Here is an 18,832-nt window from a genome sequence, read left to right on the forward strand (position 1 = left end):
CAACTATGAGCTGCCGGCACCGCCAACAGGGGCTTATCTACAGCATTCGGTAATGCTGTAGATAAGCCCCCGATGTAACCGGAAAGATAAGAAAAATGAGTTATATTGTACTCACCCAGGGGCGGGCCGGTCTTGGTCCGATGGTTGTTGTGGTCCGGCGCCTCCCACCTTCTAAAGGTGACGTCCTCTTCTTTGATGCCTGTCGTGGCTCCGGCGCAGGCGCACTGCTCTGCCCTGTTGAGGGCAGAGCAGAATACTGCAGTTCGCAGGCGCCGGACCTCTCCCAGCGCCTGCACACTGCAGGACTCTGCTCTGCCCTCAATAGCGCCTGTGCCGGAGCCACGACAGACAGCAAAGAAGAGGACGTCACCGTTAGAAGATGGGAGCGACACCCATCGGACCGGACCCCTGGGTGAGTACAATATAACTCATTTTTCTTATCTTTAAGGTTACATCAGGGGCTTATCTACAGCATTACCTGATGTCGGTGCCGGCAGCTCATAGTGATGAGCGAGTATACTCGTTGCTCGGAAAACCGAGCATGCTCAGGTGGTCTCCGAGTATTTTGGCGTGTTCGGAGATTTAGTTTTCGTCGCCTCAGCTGCATGATTTGCGACTGCTAGACAGCTTGAATACATGTGTGGAATGCCTGTTTGTTAGGGAATCCCCACATGTATTCAGCCTGTCTACAAGTCACAAATCATGCAGCTGAGAATACGAAAACTAAATCTCCGAGCACGCCAAAATACTCGGAGACTACCCGAGCAACAATGCTACTCGCCCATCACTTCTTAAAACCAATTTATTTTGTGATTCCAAACCAGGAACACATGGGAAATTTGAGGATTTTTGACAAAAGCAAAGACTGTCACCAAAACTACTTGCCATATAAAATGGTGAACAACCAACGTAAAGATAGGGCTCATTCACACAGCAGTGTCCGGTAACACCTGTGCAATTATTTATTTATGCTTTTCTTATATAGCGCTATCTTATTCTGCAGCACTTTACATACATTGTCATCATTGGGGCTCACAATCTAGATTCCCTATCAGTATGTTTTTGGAGTGTGGGAGGAAACCCACACAAACATGGGGAGAACATACAAACTCCTTACAGATGTTGTCCTTGGTGGGATTTGAACGCAGGACCCCAGCACTGCAAAGTAACAGTGCTAACCACTGAGCCACCTTGCAATGAGCCTATAGAGAACCATGCAGCCTGCATGTGCTGACATACAAACTCCCTCTGGTGCCAAATCTACAAGTAAATTCTCCTCTAAAAGAAATGCTCTGTATAGAGGACGCTAGAGACATACCCTCCATCCACACTGTGTACAGCAGAGGGATCATGGGCCTCTCTGACAACCTTTTTAGGCCACAGTATATAAATGCTGATCCAAGTTGTAATCAAATTATACTCAAGTACCCAAAGTTGGATAGTGTTGGCCGCCTGATTGCATTTTGGCTTTATAGTAAAGGGAATCTGTCACAGGCTTTTTGCTGTGTAATCTGACAGCATCATGATGTAGGGGCTGAGAACCTGATTCCAGTGATGTATGTTAGTTACTGGATGCAGCCGTAGTGACAGAATCACTGTTTTCTCTGCTGCAGACTTAGCAAAGCTTGGAATATTGATCCACTCCGCTGAGTTTTAACTTTCTCTGTACACTGATAGAGTGGTTGGGATGTGGTTGGACCAGGAAACACGAGGCAGCTAGTCAGATAGTGATAATCTCCTGCTGATAAAACGCTGAATTTTATTGAAACAGAAACACAGCCCAGAAAGTGACTTTGCTGAAATCAGGGTCTCTGTCCCTACATCATGGTGCCCTCAGAATACATAGCAAAAGCCTGCTGATTAATTTCTTTAAAGGGAACCTGTCACATTCTGTGAGATGATTACTCTGAGATGCTATATCATTTCACAGCAAAACATATTTGAAAACGTGACCAAGGTGACTAGTCTAAAATCCGTGTCTGCCCGTTTCTCCTTGCCTTGACTGGATGTAGAAAGCTGGCTGGGGATATGCCCCTTGGGCTTGTCACCTCATCATATACATTCAATTGGGCTAGTCACCTCATCCCATACTTTCAAATATATTTTATGCAGTGTTTGAGTATAAATGTAATGCAGGAGCTGGTCGATGATTAATGCTGCCCCCCAGTTTTCCTTAAAGGTCGTAACCATACATTGCCCATAGGGGTAGCACGGTGGCTCAGTGGTTAGCACTGCAGCCTTGCAGCGCTGATGTCCTGGGTTTGAATCCCACCAAGGACAACATCTACAAGAGTTTGTATGTTCTCCTCATGTTTGCGTGGGTTTCCTCCCACATTCCAAAGACATACTGATAGGGAATGTAGATTGTGAGCTCCATCGGGGACAGTGGTGATAATGTGTGGAAACTGTAAATCGCTGCAGAATATGTTAGCGCTATATAAAAATAAACATTATTTATAAAGATTATTATTGCCCAAAATATGTTGTAAGGAACTTTGGAATCCCTCTCCGGTCTCATCAGAGACTACGGCAGCTGCACTGTCCTTGCTCAGTACCCTATATTACAGCATTCATACAATTTCCAGCCCATTTTTATATAACCACACATGTCCCCAGTGATCATCATACCTCATTTTCACACACCAGTTCAATAACAATCAGGAGAATCTCAACGAGGAAGATGACAAGTAGAACCCAGAAGAACTGTGGAAGAAAAGCAGAAGACATTGGTCAGATTGTGGAGTATGGCTGCACGTCCTCGTCAATGGCAATAAACAGAAAGTGAGCTACTGCTTAAATCAAGTTTTATAGGAATAATTGTGAATATTTAGTAAAGTTTTATCTCTTTTTCCAAGTCATTATCTATATTATAAAGGAAAACTTCTGAAATCTTGTAGTTTTCTCCCTGGACACATCCTATACTGAAGAGATCATTTCTCAGCCTATTACAATAATAGATGACGGTCACAGCTCACCTCCTACCCCTCCCCGTACAGTGGCCTCTGCGCAGATCACAGAGCATGCCTAGAAATCATCTCCAAACTGTAGACTCCTATGGTCCATGTGGTTGCGGTAAGGCATATCTCTGAATGCTCTTCACAGAAGCTAAAGCACAATGGCTGCAGCAATGAACCGATTAGATAACATTAATATTTATCAGTATCTGGCATTGATTAATAAAATACATTCCCTTTAATAGGTGCCGTATGTATAAATACACTGGATTATTAGATACTAGCTGAAATCTGTATAAAGATTGCTGGAAATGATGAAGACAACCCAAAATCAAATGGAAACATCTTAGCTGGGTATCGGCCATGTATTTCCCCCACTGTCACAAGAGTCCAGGTTCTCTTCACTTGGGATTCGTCTCCTTGCTCCGCATATCAGCCATTATAACAAGACACACTTGATTGACATTTTGATTAAATTCTGTATAAATGTAAATGAGCGAAGAGCCTGCCATCTACATCCAGACTTTCATCCATTACACTCTGGTAAATGAAGCCTTCCCGTGTCAATCCCCGTTAATATTTGATTCATTGTCTAGGCGGTGACCCCTGCCCTCCATTTTATCTATGCCACTTTGACTGGAGGAGGGTACAAGTCTCCAGCATATTAAATGGCGAGCGTCACAATTAAAATGCAATCAATAAAAGCGCGCTGGAAGGAAAAGCGGTTAGCGGGAGAGGTCCCAACTTGTCATGTTGTCACCGGCTGCTCGCGTGTCCGGATATTAACTGATCACATAATAAAGACGGCATGTTTGTGCAGAATCCCATGTGACAGGCGCAGTGCCGTCACCAGCGCCGCGGGCCCATACTGGTATTAACCTCTGGGCCTCTAGAAAATGACGAGCACTCCATATCTCTGGTCCCTGCTGCAACAATGATGAATTAGGTTGTTAGATGTGAATGCGGCAGAACAGATTTCCTTAACCCTTTGTTGTGATGACTGATTACTTGATTTCAACACTAATGCCAATGACTGGAAGTCATGACTTCTTGGCCATCAGCCACCTGACCACTGAGGACACTGGTCTGCTACAAGGTCAGGTGACCGATGATCGGGATATCATCCAACCAAAAGCGATGACTCCATCCATCAATAGAACCTTAGAGTTGGAAGATTTGAGTTGTAGCATTTATTTCTAAATTTTATAAGGATTCCTTCAATGTCATAATTTTTGATCGCTTTATGATAAGTCAATTGTTGCACGCCTATCCTGGACCGCACGTTGTGTTTTGCAGGTTGCCCAGCGTGGATCTGGGACATCATCTCTGTAGACCTTTTTAAGGCCCACCTGTGTCTTGGAATGAAGACTCCTAGTCCTATGTTAGGTGTCCACCACCCAGACCTAAGAGATAGAGGATCCACCTCACCTGGTCAGTCTTCACACCAATAAATACAATGGTGCTAACCAGTAACCCACATACCTAATAATTCAATCAATCTCAGGCTTTAAACAGATTATTTTATGAAGCTGATCCCATGTCAGACAAAGTCGGCAGAGCGATCAAATGATCATCCTGGATCTGGCTTCAGAAACCTATGCTGATCATCTCTCATCACTACATACATTTTCCCTGCAAGAAAGATTACGTTCTATATAATAGTTAATATTCAATTAATACATGAGCCAGGCACACTCTGTTAGTAGCTGTCCATTTTGGCTCAAAGAAACGCTTCCCGATTCTCACCTATGAAGTCCATTTTATAGTAGGGCACATGACAAAAAGTTATCATTGTGTTTCAAACCTTGTGGTTCTTATTCATGCAATGACTCATTGTTCCTTGTGATGTGTCTGTTTTCTTCCTAGTTACCCCACCTCTACTTCACTTGTTCATGTATATGACACAATAAAATAAATCTTTTTCATACCATTTTTGGACTTCTGTATTCTGTTTCTTTCTCTGTTCTTTTTTTCAACTACAAATCATGCAGCAGCAGGGACTAAAACATAATATACGAGCATACCCAGATGCTGGGATAACACCAAAGCATGCTCGGATAAAACATTATCCTAGCAAGTTCGCTCATGCATGCACGCATCCCTTCAGCAAAGTATCCCTGTAGCGAAGTATCTAGAAGAAGCAGTTATTCAATGGTAGTTAGTCAGGGCAGGAGACAGGTAACCCACACTTTGTACTCCCTTTTAGCCAAGAACTTTATTTATATCCTCCTGTGTGCCCTTACCATCCACATTCACCGCCCTATCCCCCTCATTCACGACTCATACACATCAGCCCCTTTAGACTTCCCTCTCCCATTTACAACTCCCATTCACTTCTTACCTTCCTGAAAAACCTCAGCTCATCTTGTCCAAACACATCACACAAAAAGAATTCTTACAATTTCAAAAACAACTTGCTTTTTATCTTTCTACTTCTACTGGTTTCAGGGGATATCTCCCTCGACCCTGGTCCACCATCCCCCAACCTCAACCCTACCCTATCTCACATCGAACACTTACTACCCTGATTAACAGTAGCTGTACGCCTTCATCTCCCTCTTTTAAGCGTGCCCTCTGGAATCCACAGTCTGTATGCAATACTGTAAGTTTCCATTCCTGCACAATTACTTTCTGAAAAACTCTCTTAATCTGAAACCTGGATTCAGGATTCTGACACTGTCTCCCCTGTTGCCATTTCCCATGGTGGCTTACAATTCTCCCATTCCCCGAGACCCACAAACAGACTTAGTGGTGGAGTAGGCATATTCCTGTGTAGAGCCAGTATCTCTGCCTGCAGTCCCTCTCACCCTGCAGAGACATCAGCGTACTCACCACCAAGGATCCCGTCCTGCCCCTTCTGGGTCTGCTGCTGCCCAGGGTGCACGCACTCGTAGCAGGTCTCCAAGCACTGTGCTTAGAGCGCGCGCACCCTTCCTCTCTCTTATAGGGGCCGAGCGTGTTCCTCTACAGTGTCCCCAGTCAATGGCTGGAGGTCTGTTTCTATTTAAACCGCCTCCTCTGACATTGAGGTGCTGGTGCAATGGTGTGAGTTTGCTCCTAACACGCTTGTCAGTTCTCAGGTTCCTGAACTTGTATTCGAGTCTGCTGCACCCACCAGTGCTCACCTTTACAGCAGCAGAGCCAGCTGCACCCGCCAATGCTCACCTCAACAGCAGCAGAGCCAGCTGCACCTGCCAGTGCTCACCTCAACGGCAGCAGAGCCAGCTGCACCCGCCAGTGCTCGCCTCAATGGCAGCAGAGTCAGCTGCACCCGCCAGTGCTCACCTCAATGGCAGCAGAGACAGCTGCACCCGCCAGTGCTCACCTCAACGGCAGCAGAACCAGCTGCACCCGCCAGTGCTCACCTCAACGGCAGCAGAGCCAGCTGCCGCCCGCCAGTGCTCACCTCAATGGCAGCAGAGCAGCAGCACCCGCCAGTGCTCACCTCAATGGCAGCAGAGCCAGCTGCACCCACCAGTGCTCATCTGTCTGTTAGACTGTCCTGTCTGCACCTGAGGTTCCTGTCATCTTCTCCGCCTGTCTGCATCTGTTGGACATTTCTCCGGGCCATTCCAGCTATCCATTCCTAGGGGTCAACCACCATCTACCCAAGGTCAATCCTGGAGTAGCACCTGGATCACCTCCCTTGTCTCTCCACACATTGCGGTGTCGTTAGCTGCTTTGTGTTCATGGTCAGATTGGGTGAGGCTCCTAGTCATGCCCCTCCAGGTCTTACTTGGGCTTTGGCACAGAGGTTCCACCACCCAGCCCATTACATTCTGTCCCCACAATGCACATTCCAGGTCATGCCCCAAGTTCCATCACTCTCATTCCCTTCTTTTGAGGTCTGCACCATCAGGCGCTTCCGTCCCTTCTCCCTCCGAGTGGTGGTCGTATATCGGTCCCCAGGATCACCCACAGACTTCCTTGACCATTTCTCTGCCTGGCTGCTGCACTTCATGTCCTCAGAACTACCAACCCTTATCCTGGGAGACTTCAACATCCCTATTAACAGCCCCACTTCCACATCTGCATCCCAGCTTCTATCACTAATCACTTCACAGCTCTCAACCTCTGAGACACACAAAGACAGTAACACCCTTTACCTGGTCTTTGTCCGGCTCTATTCAATCTCCTACCTAAACAACTCACTGCTTCCCCTCTCTGACCACAACATTCTCTCCTTCACGCTCACAAATCCTCACCCACCCCAGCACACTCCTACCTACCGCACTTTACAATTTACAATCCATTGATACTAATTCTCTCACAGACTCCCTACACTCATCACTGTCCCCAATCTCCTCGTTTTCCTGTCCTGATCTGGCTGTACACCAGCCAGCAGAAGCACCCTTGACCAAGCAGCGCCCCTCACCCTCAGAACCGCCAAACACAGCCCTGGCTCTCATCACAAACTCTATTTCTCCAGCGATGCTCTAGGAGTGCTGAACACCTATGGAGGAAAACACACACACCAGAATATTTCATCCACTACAAATTTATGTTAAGGACCTATAACTCTGCCCTTCACCTCGCCACACAGACCTACCATGCCACCCTGATCAACTCAATATCTAACAACCCCAAAAAAACTTTTTGACACCTTTCACTCCCTCCTCAGTCCTAAAGCACAAGCTCCTATCCCAGACATTTGTGCTGATGACCTGGCCTCCCACTTTATAGGGAAAACAGAGAATATCTATTAGGAAATCAGCTCCCAGCAACCAAGTGCTGTGACTCCCATCCCTTCCCACATCTCCTCTGGCTCACTCTCCACATTTGATCCCATCACAGAAGAAGTCTCCAGACCCCTCTCCTCTTCTCGTCCGACTACATGCACTACCGACCCCATTCTTCTCCAGTCTTTTTCTACAGTCATCACTACTCACCTAACTACAATCTTTAATCTCTCCCTTTCCTCTGGCATTTTCCCCTCCTCCTTCAAACACTATCATTACTCCATTATTAACAAAAAAAACCTCTAGACCCATCCTGCACAAATAACTACAGACCAGTCTTCAATCTCCCCTTCATCTCTAAACTCTTGGAGCGCCTGGTCTACTCCTGCCTTACCCGTTACTCACTCTCTCCTAGATCCTTCACAGTCTGGCTTCCGCCCCCTACATTCGACAGAAACTGAACTCAAAGTGACCAATGACCTTCTGACAGCAAAATGTAACGGTGAACACACTTTGCTCATTCTTCCCGACCTCTCTGCAGCTTTCGACACTATTGACCACCATCTCCTACTCTCTAGGCTCCAGTTAATAGGCATTAAGGACACTTCCCTCTCCTGGTTCTCTTCCCATCTTTCTGACCGCTCCTTCAGTGTGTCATTTGCTGGCTCCACTTTGTCTCCTCTTCCTCTCACTGTTGGGGTACCTCAGGGCTCAGTCCTTGGCCCCCTTCTTTTCTCTCTCTACACGACCCCAATTGGACAGACAATCAGCAGATTTGGCTTTCAGTACCATTATTATGCCGATGACAACTATACACGTCATCCCCTGACCTTATCCCTGCTGTACTACAGAACGCCAGTGACTGTCCGCAGTCTCCAACATCATGTCCGCACTCTATCTGAAACTCAACCTTTCCTAAACTGAACTTCTGCTCCCGCTGTCTACTAACCTCCCTAAATCTGACATCTCCCTCTCCGTAGGTGGCACCATAATAATGCCCGGGCAGCAGGCGCGCTGTCTGGGTGTTATGTTTTCCTTCACCTCCCACATACAATCTCTTGCCCACTCTTGCCTTGCCGCTTACACCTAAGGAACATCTCTAAAATCCGCCCTTTTCTCACCATCGAAACAATCAAAACCCTCACTGTCGCCCTGATCCACTCCCGCCTGGACTACTGTAATGCTCTATTAATTGGCCTCCTCCTCACTCGACTTTCCCCTCTCCAGTACTTCCTTAATGCAGCAACCAGGGTCATCCATCTGGTTAATTGGTACTCAGACGCGTCTGCTCTTCGCCAGTCGTTGCACAGGCTGCACATTCATTATAGGATCCAATTCAAACTGCTTGTTCCCACCCACAAAGCTCTCCACAGTGCAACCCCCCTACATTTACTCCCTCATTTATGCTTATCGGCCTACCCGCTTGTTACGCTCTGCAAATGACATTTGATTAACCTCTGCACTAACATGTACCTCCCACTCCCGGCTCCAAGACTTCTCCCGCGTTGTGCCAATCCTCTAGAATGCTCTACCCTAGGAAATTAGGACTTTCCACAACTTGCACAGTTTTAGGCGCTCCATTAAAACACATTTGTTCAGAGCGGCCTATCACGTTCCCTAATCAAGAAGTCATTTATGTGTAAGTGTGTGTAGCCCATTCACTATCTGAGAATAACCCTCTATCAAACTCCACCGCACTAAACAGCAACACAAATTCTGGCTGGTGACTTGCTCATGCAGCCTTTATCTATCCCCCACTCCCTCAAGATGGCTGGACCATCACTGTAAATACGCACCTGTACTTTGTGTCTCCCCCACCTCATTGTAGATTGTAATCTCTCACGAGGAGGGTCGTCTTATTTTGCCATTACTATTGTATTATTGTTAACGTTGCTACTTGTGACTGTTGTGTATGAAACTGTTAAACTGTAAAGCGCTGCGGAATATGTTGGCGCTAGAAAAATAAAAATTATTATTATTATTATTGATAATGACAATTAATCATCCTTAATTTGACCTACAAAGCGCTGAAAATTTGTGCTTCTTCCGGCATTTATTCTATTATTCATAGACACCACCCTCTATGCCTCAACGCTAATCACCCTCTTACACCCACACACAAGGCTTCAATTTGCACCATCCCTCTAGTCTGGAACACCCTTTCTAATTTATTCTGACATTCTCCAACCACATAAACCTTTACCAATATTTCCCCGGCACTCCATTATCACTTGAAGAGCTGTCTAGAGCTACTCTTTCCATACTCCAGCTTACTATATCTATTATACTATAGATGTGGAATATTAAAATGGACGAATGATGAATATTTGTACACAATTTTTCATAACGCTGCAGCTCCAATACAAGCAGGGGTGGATTAAGGGTAGCCAGGGCCCGGGGCAGTTCAGACTCTGTGGGCCCCCCTCGTCACGTGACGGGGGTCACGAATCGTAGAGCCACACTCTACATAGAGAATAATGGGGCCTCCAGCACCGACCTCCACCCGCAGAGCCACACTCTACATAGAGAATAATGGGGCCTCCAGCACCGACCTCCACCCGCAGAGCCGCACTCCACATAGAGAATAATGGAGCCTCCAGCACCGACCTCCACCTGCAGAGCCCCACTCCACATAGAGAATAATGGAGCCTCCAGCACCGACCTCCACCTGCAGAGCCCCACTCCACATAGAGAATAATGGAGCCTCCAGCACCGACCTCCACCCGCAGAGCCGCACTCCACATAGAGAATAATGGAGCCTCCAGCACCGACCTCCACCCGCAGAGCCGCACTCCACATAGAGAATAATGGAGCCTCCAGCACCGACCTCCACCCGCAGAGCCACACTCCACAAAGAGAATAATGGGGCCTCCAGCACCGACCTCCACCCGCAGAGCCACACTCCACATAGAGAATAATGGGGCCTCCAGCACCGACCTCCACCCGCAGAGCCACACTCCACATAGAGAATAATGGGGCCTCCAGCACCGACCTCCACCCGCAGAGCCACACTCCACATAGAGAATAATGGGGCCTCCAGCACCGACCTCCACCCGCAGAGCCACACTCCACATAGAGAATAATGGGGCCTCCAGCACCGACCTCCACCCGCAGAGCCGCACTCCACATAGAGAATAATGGAGCCTCCAGCACCGACCTCCACCCGCAGAGCCGCACTCCACATAGAGAATAATGGAGCCTCCAGCACTGACCTCCACCCGCAGAGCCACACTCCACATAGAGAATAATGGGGCCTCCAGCACTGACCTCCACCCGCAGAGCCGCACTCCACATAGAGAATAATGGAGCCTCCAGCACTGACCTCCACCCGCAGAGCCACACTCCACATAGAGAATAATGGGGCCTCCAGCACTGACCTCCACCCGCAGAGCCACACTCCACATAGAGAATAATGGGGCCTCCAGCACTGACCTCCACCCGCAGAGCCGCACTCCACATAGAGAATAATGGAGCCTCCAGCACTGACCTCCACCCGCAGAGCCACACTCCACATAGAGAATAATGGGGCCTCCAGCACTGACCTCCACCCGCAGAGCCGCACTCCACATAGAGAATAATGGAGCCTCCAGCACTGACCTCCACCCGCAGAGCCACACTCCACATAGAGAATAATGGGGCCTCCAGCACCGACCTCCATCCGCAGAGCCGCACTCCACATAGAGAATAATGGAGCCTCCAGCACCGACCTCCACCCGCAGAGCCGCACTCCACATAGAGAATAATGGAGCCTCCAGCACTGACCTCCACCCGCAGAGCCGCACTCCACATACATGGCTGCTCTCAGTGCTCTGTGCTGTGTGCACAGGACCTGTGATGAGGTCACAGGAGGGGAGGAGACAGGGGTCACATGATCGGGGGCCCTGACACCTTACCTCCTGTGATCTCATCACAAGCCTTTGCACGCTACCAGCAGCATCAGCGTTCACGCTACTTGTAGATGCTGCTGGTAACAGAGCACATAATGCCGCCCCCACGGTCACTCACTTTTAGGTGGGGAGAAGATGGAGTGCCACTGCAGCAGCCAGCAGGAATGTGGTGGGGGCCCCCTTAGAAGCTCTTGTGGTGGGGGCCCCGGGGCTGAAGCCCCGCCTGCTCTGCCTATAATCCGGCCCTGCACGGTGGCGGATTATAATGGGGCAATTTACTGGCCTGGGCTGTGGGCCCCTTAACCCCACTGGGCCCGGGGCAACTGCCCAAATTGACCTCATTATAATCCGCCACTGAATACAAGCATAATGCATAATTGTGCTACGGTACCGTGGAATAACTACTATGGTTTTATTTCTGTTATTCACTTTTCGCAGTTTTTGCCAATTAGCTAAACCTTTCCTGTGTTCCACAGTGGCCAAATATGGCTTTGCTACCATTTCCCATGTTCCAAACTGAAATAGCTCCTGTCACCTGATCTATTTATCTACAAAAACAAAAAGAAGACTATCCGCCCATACTGTACAGTGCAGGTGAAAAAGTGACTATTCATTCCATACCTCAGTATGCAACATTTCGGCTGGATGGTGGATCCAGTGCACACTCCTGGATCGGCACCATATGCAAATGTGGATTTTTTTTTTCAATAAGACATCGGATCGCAGATATCAAGGTATCATATTATTCAGCTTCCTATGACCTACATGTCCATATAGACGGCTTAGGAGGGTTGATTCTACTGACAAATTCCCTTTAGTTGCATTGAGAGGAGCTACAAACAACAGGGCATCTTGGTTTGAAAATGCCTGTGTCTGCATCCCCTGCTGTATATGTAACCTTAACGCGTTTCCCCTCAGTCATATGATGCCTCAGAAAGATCCAGGAAAAAATGGCGTCATGGATGGTCACAGCACATTATGGATATCAATTTTTTATGCCATTTTTTCCTGGAGCTTCTTGAGGAACCATATGGTGGAGGAGAAACGCGTTGATGCTACATATACAGCATGGGATACAAATATGTGCATTTCCAAACCAAGTTGACCTGTTTTTTGTTTTATGCCCTTTCATTTATATACACCAGGTGATACAGATTAGTGCATTTTTTGACTAAGATGTCCTGCGGTTTGTTTAGTACCCGTTAGTCCCATTTGGATAATTTAATGTGAGCCCTACTGTACATTTCAAAGCCCTTATACAGTTAGGTCCATATATATTTGGACAGAGACAACATTTTTCTAATTTTGGTTCTAGACATTACCACAATGAATTTTAAACAAAACAATTCAGATGCAGTTGAAGTTCAGACTTTCGGCTTTCATTTGAGGGTATCCACATTAAAATTGGATGAAGGGTTTAGGAGTTTCAGCTCCTTAACATGTGCCACCCTGTTTTTAAAGGGACCAAAAGTAATTGGACCATTGACTCCAAGGCTATTTCATGGACAGGTGTGGGCAATCCCTTGGTTATGTCATCCTCAATTAAGCAGATAAAAGGCCCGGAGTTGATTTGAGGTGTGGTGCTTGCATTTGGAAGGTTTTGCTGTGAAGGAAAGAAGCGGTCAAAGGAGCTCTCCATGCAGGTGAAACAATCCATTCTTAAGCTGCAAAAACAGAAAAACCCATCTGAGAAATTGCTACAACATTAGGAGTGGCAAAATCTACAGTTTGGTACATCCTGAGAAAGAAAGCACTGGTGAGCTCATCAATGCAAAAAGACCTGGGCGCCCACAGAAGACAACAGTGGTGGATGATCGCAGAATAATCTCCATGGTGAAGAGAAACCCCTTCACAACAGCCAACCAAGTGAACAACACTCTCCAGGAGGTAGGCGTATCAATATCCAAATCTACCATAAAGAGAAGACTGCATGACAGTAAATACAGAGGGTTCACTGCACGGTGCAAGCCACTCATAAGCATCAAGAATAAAAAGGCTAGACTGGACTTTGCTAAAAAAACATTTAAAAAAGCCAGCACAGTTCTGGAAGAACATTCTTTGGACAGATGAAACCAAGATCAACCTCTACCAGAATGATGGAAAGACAAAAGTATGGCGAAGGCGTGGAACAGCTCATGATCCAAAGCATGTCACATCATCTGTAAAACACGGCGGAGGCAGTGTGATGGCTTGGGCATGCATGGCTGCCAGTGGCACTGGGTCACTAGTGTTTATTGATGATGTGACACAGGACAGAAGCAGCCGAATGAATTCTGAGGTATTCAGAGCCATACTGTGTGCTCAGATCCAGCCAAATGCAGCCAAACTGATTGGTTGTCGTTTCATACTACAGATGGACAATGACCCAAAACATAAAGCCAAAGCAACCCAGGAGTTTATTAAAGCAAAGAAGTGGAATATTCTTGAATGGCCAAGTCAGTCACCTGATCTCAACCCAATTGAGCATGCATTTCACTTGTTAAAGCCTACACTTCAGACAGAAAGGCCCACAAACAAACAGCAACTGAAAACCACCGCAGTGAAGGCCTGGCAGAGCATCAAAAAGGAGGAAACACAGCGTCTGGTGATGTCCATGAGTTCAAGACTTCAGGCAGTCATTGCCAACAAAGGGTTTTCAACCAAGTACTAGAAATGAACATTTTATTTACAATTATTTAATCTGTCCAATTACTTTTGGTCCCTTTAAAAACAGGGTGGCACATGTTAAGGAGCTGAAACTCCTAAACCCTTCATCCAATTTTAATGTGGATACCTTCAAATGAAAGCTGAAAGTCTGAACTTCAACTGCATCTGAATTGTTTTGTTTAAAATTCATTGTGGTAATGTCTAGAACCAAAATTAGAAAAATGTTGTCTCTGTCCAAATATATATGGACCTAACTGTATGTTTATGTTCAGGCTTTTTTGGATTATCAGTTGTGAATTGTATCAATTAAGGTTAATAAATAATAGGCCCTATTAGGGTCAGCCGACAGTGAGCAGGGGCGCCATTTGGGTTCATTGTAGGGTGCTAACCTCCACGGCTAGGAAGTGATAAACTTTAGGGACATCTAGGGAGATAATTATATAATTATATTATGTCAGCCATTGGTTACTACCCTTCTAGTTTTGGGATACCAGTTTATTGGAAGCCATTGTAGGTGACTCTCTGATGAAGCTACTTGAGAAAATGCCAAAGGGGTGTAAAGTAGTCAGAGATAAAGGCCGGTGCTGTGAGGAACCTAAGGGTTACCACATATTCTGGTCTGTTTTACCCGTTGTATCCATGCGTCTCTTCATGGCTTTGCTGCTTTCAGTCTGAATCTACAATGTGCACTTTCCAATAAGAACAAAGAAAACCATTGGAAGAACATCTGTGTCCAAGCATGTATATTAATGTATATGTTTAATATCTGTAATAATGCACATTGACACTTTCCATATATTAATTATATGTGCACTTATTGCATATTAATTGATTTATGCTAAATAATTTATGAGCTGCACGGACTGATATCCCTATTTAAAACTGTCCGTCAGCTCTGCAGTCACTTGAGAAAAGCTCATTCATTGAGCCGAAATGTTGCAAACAGGTGCATTGAATAAATGAGTCACTTTGCATTGGGCTGCCGCCTTCTTTTTGTTATCTTGCATTTTGTGGTCTGATGGTCTGAGGACCTGGTGCTTTGCGCCCATATTATATTTGGATTCGTGCTTCTTTCTTATCCATCCATTGTGCTATCCAAACAAACTACAAAGATGGCTGAATGCACAGTACACTATAGTACGTAGCATGTAAAAGGTTAAAAGTAGTGCAAATCTGTATTTAATGTACCATTTAAAATGCCAACTTCGGATAACGGAGCATGAAACGTCTTCTAAGTGAATAAGACTTTCATGCGCATGAAACGTATTTGCTTTCTGGACAGTGTTGGAAGAATCCGGCTTATTAAGAACGTCAGGAGACAATGAATTGCCCCTTTGGGGAGGTGATGGGGATCAGTGACCCCATGGTATTTAGATTGAGGCTGTGTCTAATGAGCATTACACTAAAATAAGCAACACATTTGCCGAGGCTTGAAATTTCTCCTGTCTGGGTATTATTCTTGCTGAATGTCACGCAGTCACGGGCAGAGGTGCGCCATCTCTATGCCTGGAATTTTAACAAGATTTGTTGTGTTAATATAGAGTAACACTGAATGGATCAAAAACTTATACAGTGTACACACTCAGAGGAAAACAATGAAATCTTCATCAACAGAGACATGAATTAACCCTGTCAAATACACCAGAGGGGCACAACCCAACAGTTATAGTGATGTGCTAAATACAACAGAGATGACATTAACGGGAATCTGTCACCAGGTTGTCCTCTATATAAATTGTTTCCACCACCTTTGTGCTGTTTTAATAGCACTTCTGCCGCCCCGTATACCTAATAAAATAACCTTTTATAATTGTCCCACCCCACAGTGGCTTGCAAAAGTATTCACACTCCTTGGTATTTTTCGTGTTTTGCTACTTCACAACCTGGCATTTCATTGTTTTATTTTGAGGGTTTGCATCAGTTCATGTACAGAACATGCCTACAAACTGCGAACATTTGGTTTTCTTTTTATTGTGAAACAAACAACAAATAGTGGACAATAACTGAATATTTCAGTGTGCATAACTATTTGCCATCAAGGCAACATGTATGTGAAACCACAAAAAATAACGACTGTTCTGAACACAAAAGTTCATATGAGTTTTTGAAAAAATACACAATTGCAAATACAAAACAGTGTGGGGCAGCTGAATTGGTCGGACATTGTCTACCTAAGACACTGGCAGAGCATTTAGTTGGTAGGGCATTGTTTACTTTCACACATTAGAGGGGCATTGAGTTGGTAGGACATGGTTTAATTTCATACATTGGTATGACATTGTTTACTTTCACAAACTGGTAGGGCATTGGCAGGAGAGGCCAAAATAGGATCAAAATTCTAAAAAAAGAGGGAGGCCTATTGGATATTTACACTTCAGACTTTGGAACCAAAAGGACTGAATAGGGACTACGATACTTCAAGTTTTCTATAAAGTTTGCCTTTTCTGAAGATCCTGGATATATGTCTGGTCTGATTTAATGTTATTCTGTGATGTTACCACTCACTATTGTCTGCATACTATTGTTTGATGTATAATTGTTGTCACAATCATATTCTTGCATAAATATGCTAATCTGTTATTTGATCTCTTATAGAACCGCTAGTCTCCTCCTTCTTCCTCCCTGAGCACTACCATTTAGTTGTCATGTAAGTCCACACCCCACTATGTATCTCTCACATATATATTGTCTTTTTTCTCCCACCGGGGATTTCATTACAACTGTGTATCATTTTTATTATTAGGCATATTCCCTTATCCCTATCCTATGCCCTTATGCTCCGGGGCTGATATGGGTACATAACTAAATTCCTTACAGGCATGCCCCTCTACAATTTTAGTCCTTTGTATATATCTGTAATTGCCAGGCGCAAGTCCGACCTACAGGACCTATAGTCAAGTGAACGCATCACGTGATGCATCTACTTCCGGTTTGGACGTCACAAACCGGAAGAGATGGGTGAACTGACCGCACCATCTCCTCATCGACTATGGTCGCTACCACAGGTGTGCTGGCATACAGAAGTCACCCCCAACCCCCCCCCCCCCCGGCATCCAGGTGATGTTGAGTTGCGATCTGCGCACCCACTATTTATCGGCTGGCAACATTGCACAACTGAATGTATGGGGCAGTTCACATTATTATGCATATACTGGGCACAGCTATTCATTATAGCACTATATGATATACAACCGCATTATCTCTTGGAATTTTCCACATTCCGGGTCTGCCCTATGGCCAGCTGTTGTGTACTCACTTAAGCATCGGTATACTTCTTAATACCAATATACCATTTAATTATATCTCCTTTTCATAACTATATGTAATCGGGCGGTTGCCATGTTAAGCAACGGCTGTTTATCATCCATTTCATATGCAGCAGTTAAAGCAATTTTTGAATGGTATTTACTATTCTAACCCATCAGACCATCTGATCGTCTCCCTGGAATCTCTGTGGAGAACAGGACATCCTTAACAGGACAGAGAATCTCACCACTCGGCTTTCCATATCAGGTCTCTCTCTTGGACTTCCTCCTCCAGGCACCTATATACTCATCTAAACACTAAATCCCTGAATGTGTTTCAGCGACTATCACCGCCTTTAGGCTGTGTGCCCATGTAAGTGTTTTTTTTCCGCATTTTTGAAGTGTTTGTCCCGGTCAAAACGCTTCAAAAACGCATACAAGAAGCATCCCATTCAGTTTAAACGAATTCCGCACTTTTTGTGCACATTGATGCGTTTTTTCCCCCCAAAAAACGCAGCATGGTCATTAATTTTGCGGAAAAGTCCGCGTTTTTAGCTATTTTCTATGAGTCAGAAGACGCGCGGAAAGAATTGCATCAAAAACGCACGGTTTTTGCGCAAAAAAAGCGCGTGGAAAACGTGCAAAAAACGCGCAGAAATAAAACGTGCGTTTTCTGGGAAGGAGTCCGGTTTTGAAGCAGAAATTTTCTGCATACGTGGGCACATACCAACAGGTCTGACGAACCCACATGGTTAATTAACCATGCGGTGATAGGATCATAATGGCCAATCATCAATTACCACATAGCATGCATATAGAAAAGATGATCAAAAGGCAACGTATATGAGGAAGGAGTTCGACACGCACGTCGGGGCGGACGCGCCGGCCCAGGAGTTACATCACCCGGCATCACTGAAGTTATTAGGTAATCATTTTGGATTTTACTATGTAATGGTTTCCTTTTGGTCACTTACATGAGGGACTGACCGGGTGATTCATGGATGTGTGTTAAGCATCATAGGCAAGGTATATAGGTGTTATTGTTGCGATACTAAACCCACTATGGGGGGTTTGTTGGTAACCTAGCTCCTATTGTCTTGCCCCTTTAAAATGGTGACATATGCAGTGCACTAGGTGGCGCCAGATATACAAACATATACTGCTATACTTGGATACTTTTTGCGGCATTAACTTCAATATAGGCGATTGTTCGATTTAATTTAATTAATTTATTTATGTTATTTTGCCGTCCGAATATGGTGATATATGTGGCGCACGAGGTGGCGCCAGTAAAATAACGTGGTCACTGGCTCTAGCATGTATACTTGCAATTTGTTGCTTAGCACAAGTAAATTAGTGTACTAAAATCTGCATTGCTTAAATATTCTATTGTGACTTCCTGGACCTGTGTGTCCTTTAGA

At 45.4% G+C, this 18,832-nt stretch overlaps 1 protein-coding gene across 1 annotated transcript in view; it reads right to left on the reverse strand.

The window, feature by feature from the left end:
• LOC141084363 (tetraspanin-15-like) overlaps nt 1-18,832 on the reverse strand; it is a 277,985-nt gene that overhangs the window by 105,103 nt on the left and 154,050 nt on the right. Inside the window, exon 3 of the mRNA XM_073569064.1 lies at nt 2,629-2,703. Coding sequence (XP_073425165.1) covers nt 2,629-2,703 — 75 coding nt within the window. The remainder of the gene's footprint in view (nt 1-2,628; nt 2,704-18,832) is intronic.

This window comes from Dendrobates tinctorius, unplaced genomic scaffold, assembly GCF_039654945.1.
Source record: "Dendrobates tinctorius isolate UK_male_01 unplaced genomic scaffold, ASM3965494v1 ptg000022l, whole genome shotgun sequence".
Taxonomy (NCBI): Eukaryota; Metazoa; Chordata; class Amphibia; order Anura; family Dendrobatidae; genus Dendrobates; species Dendrobates tinctorius.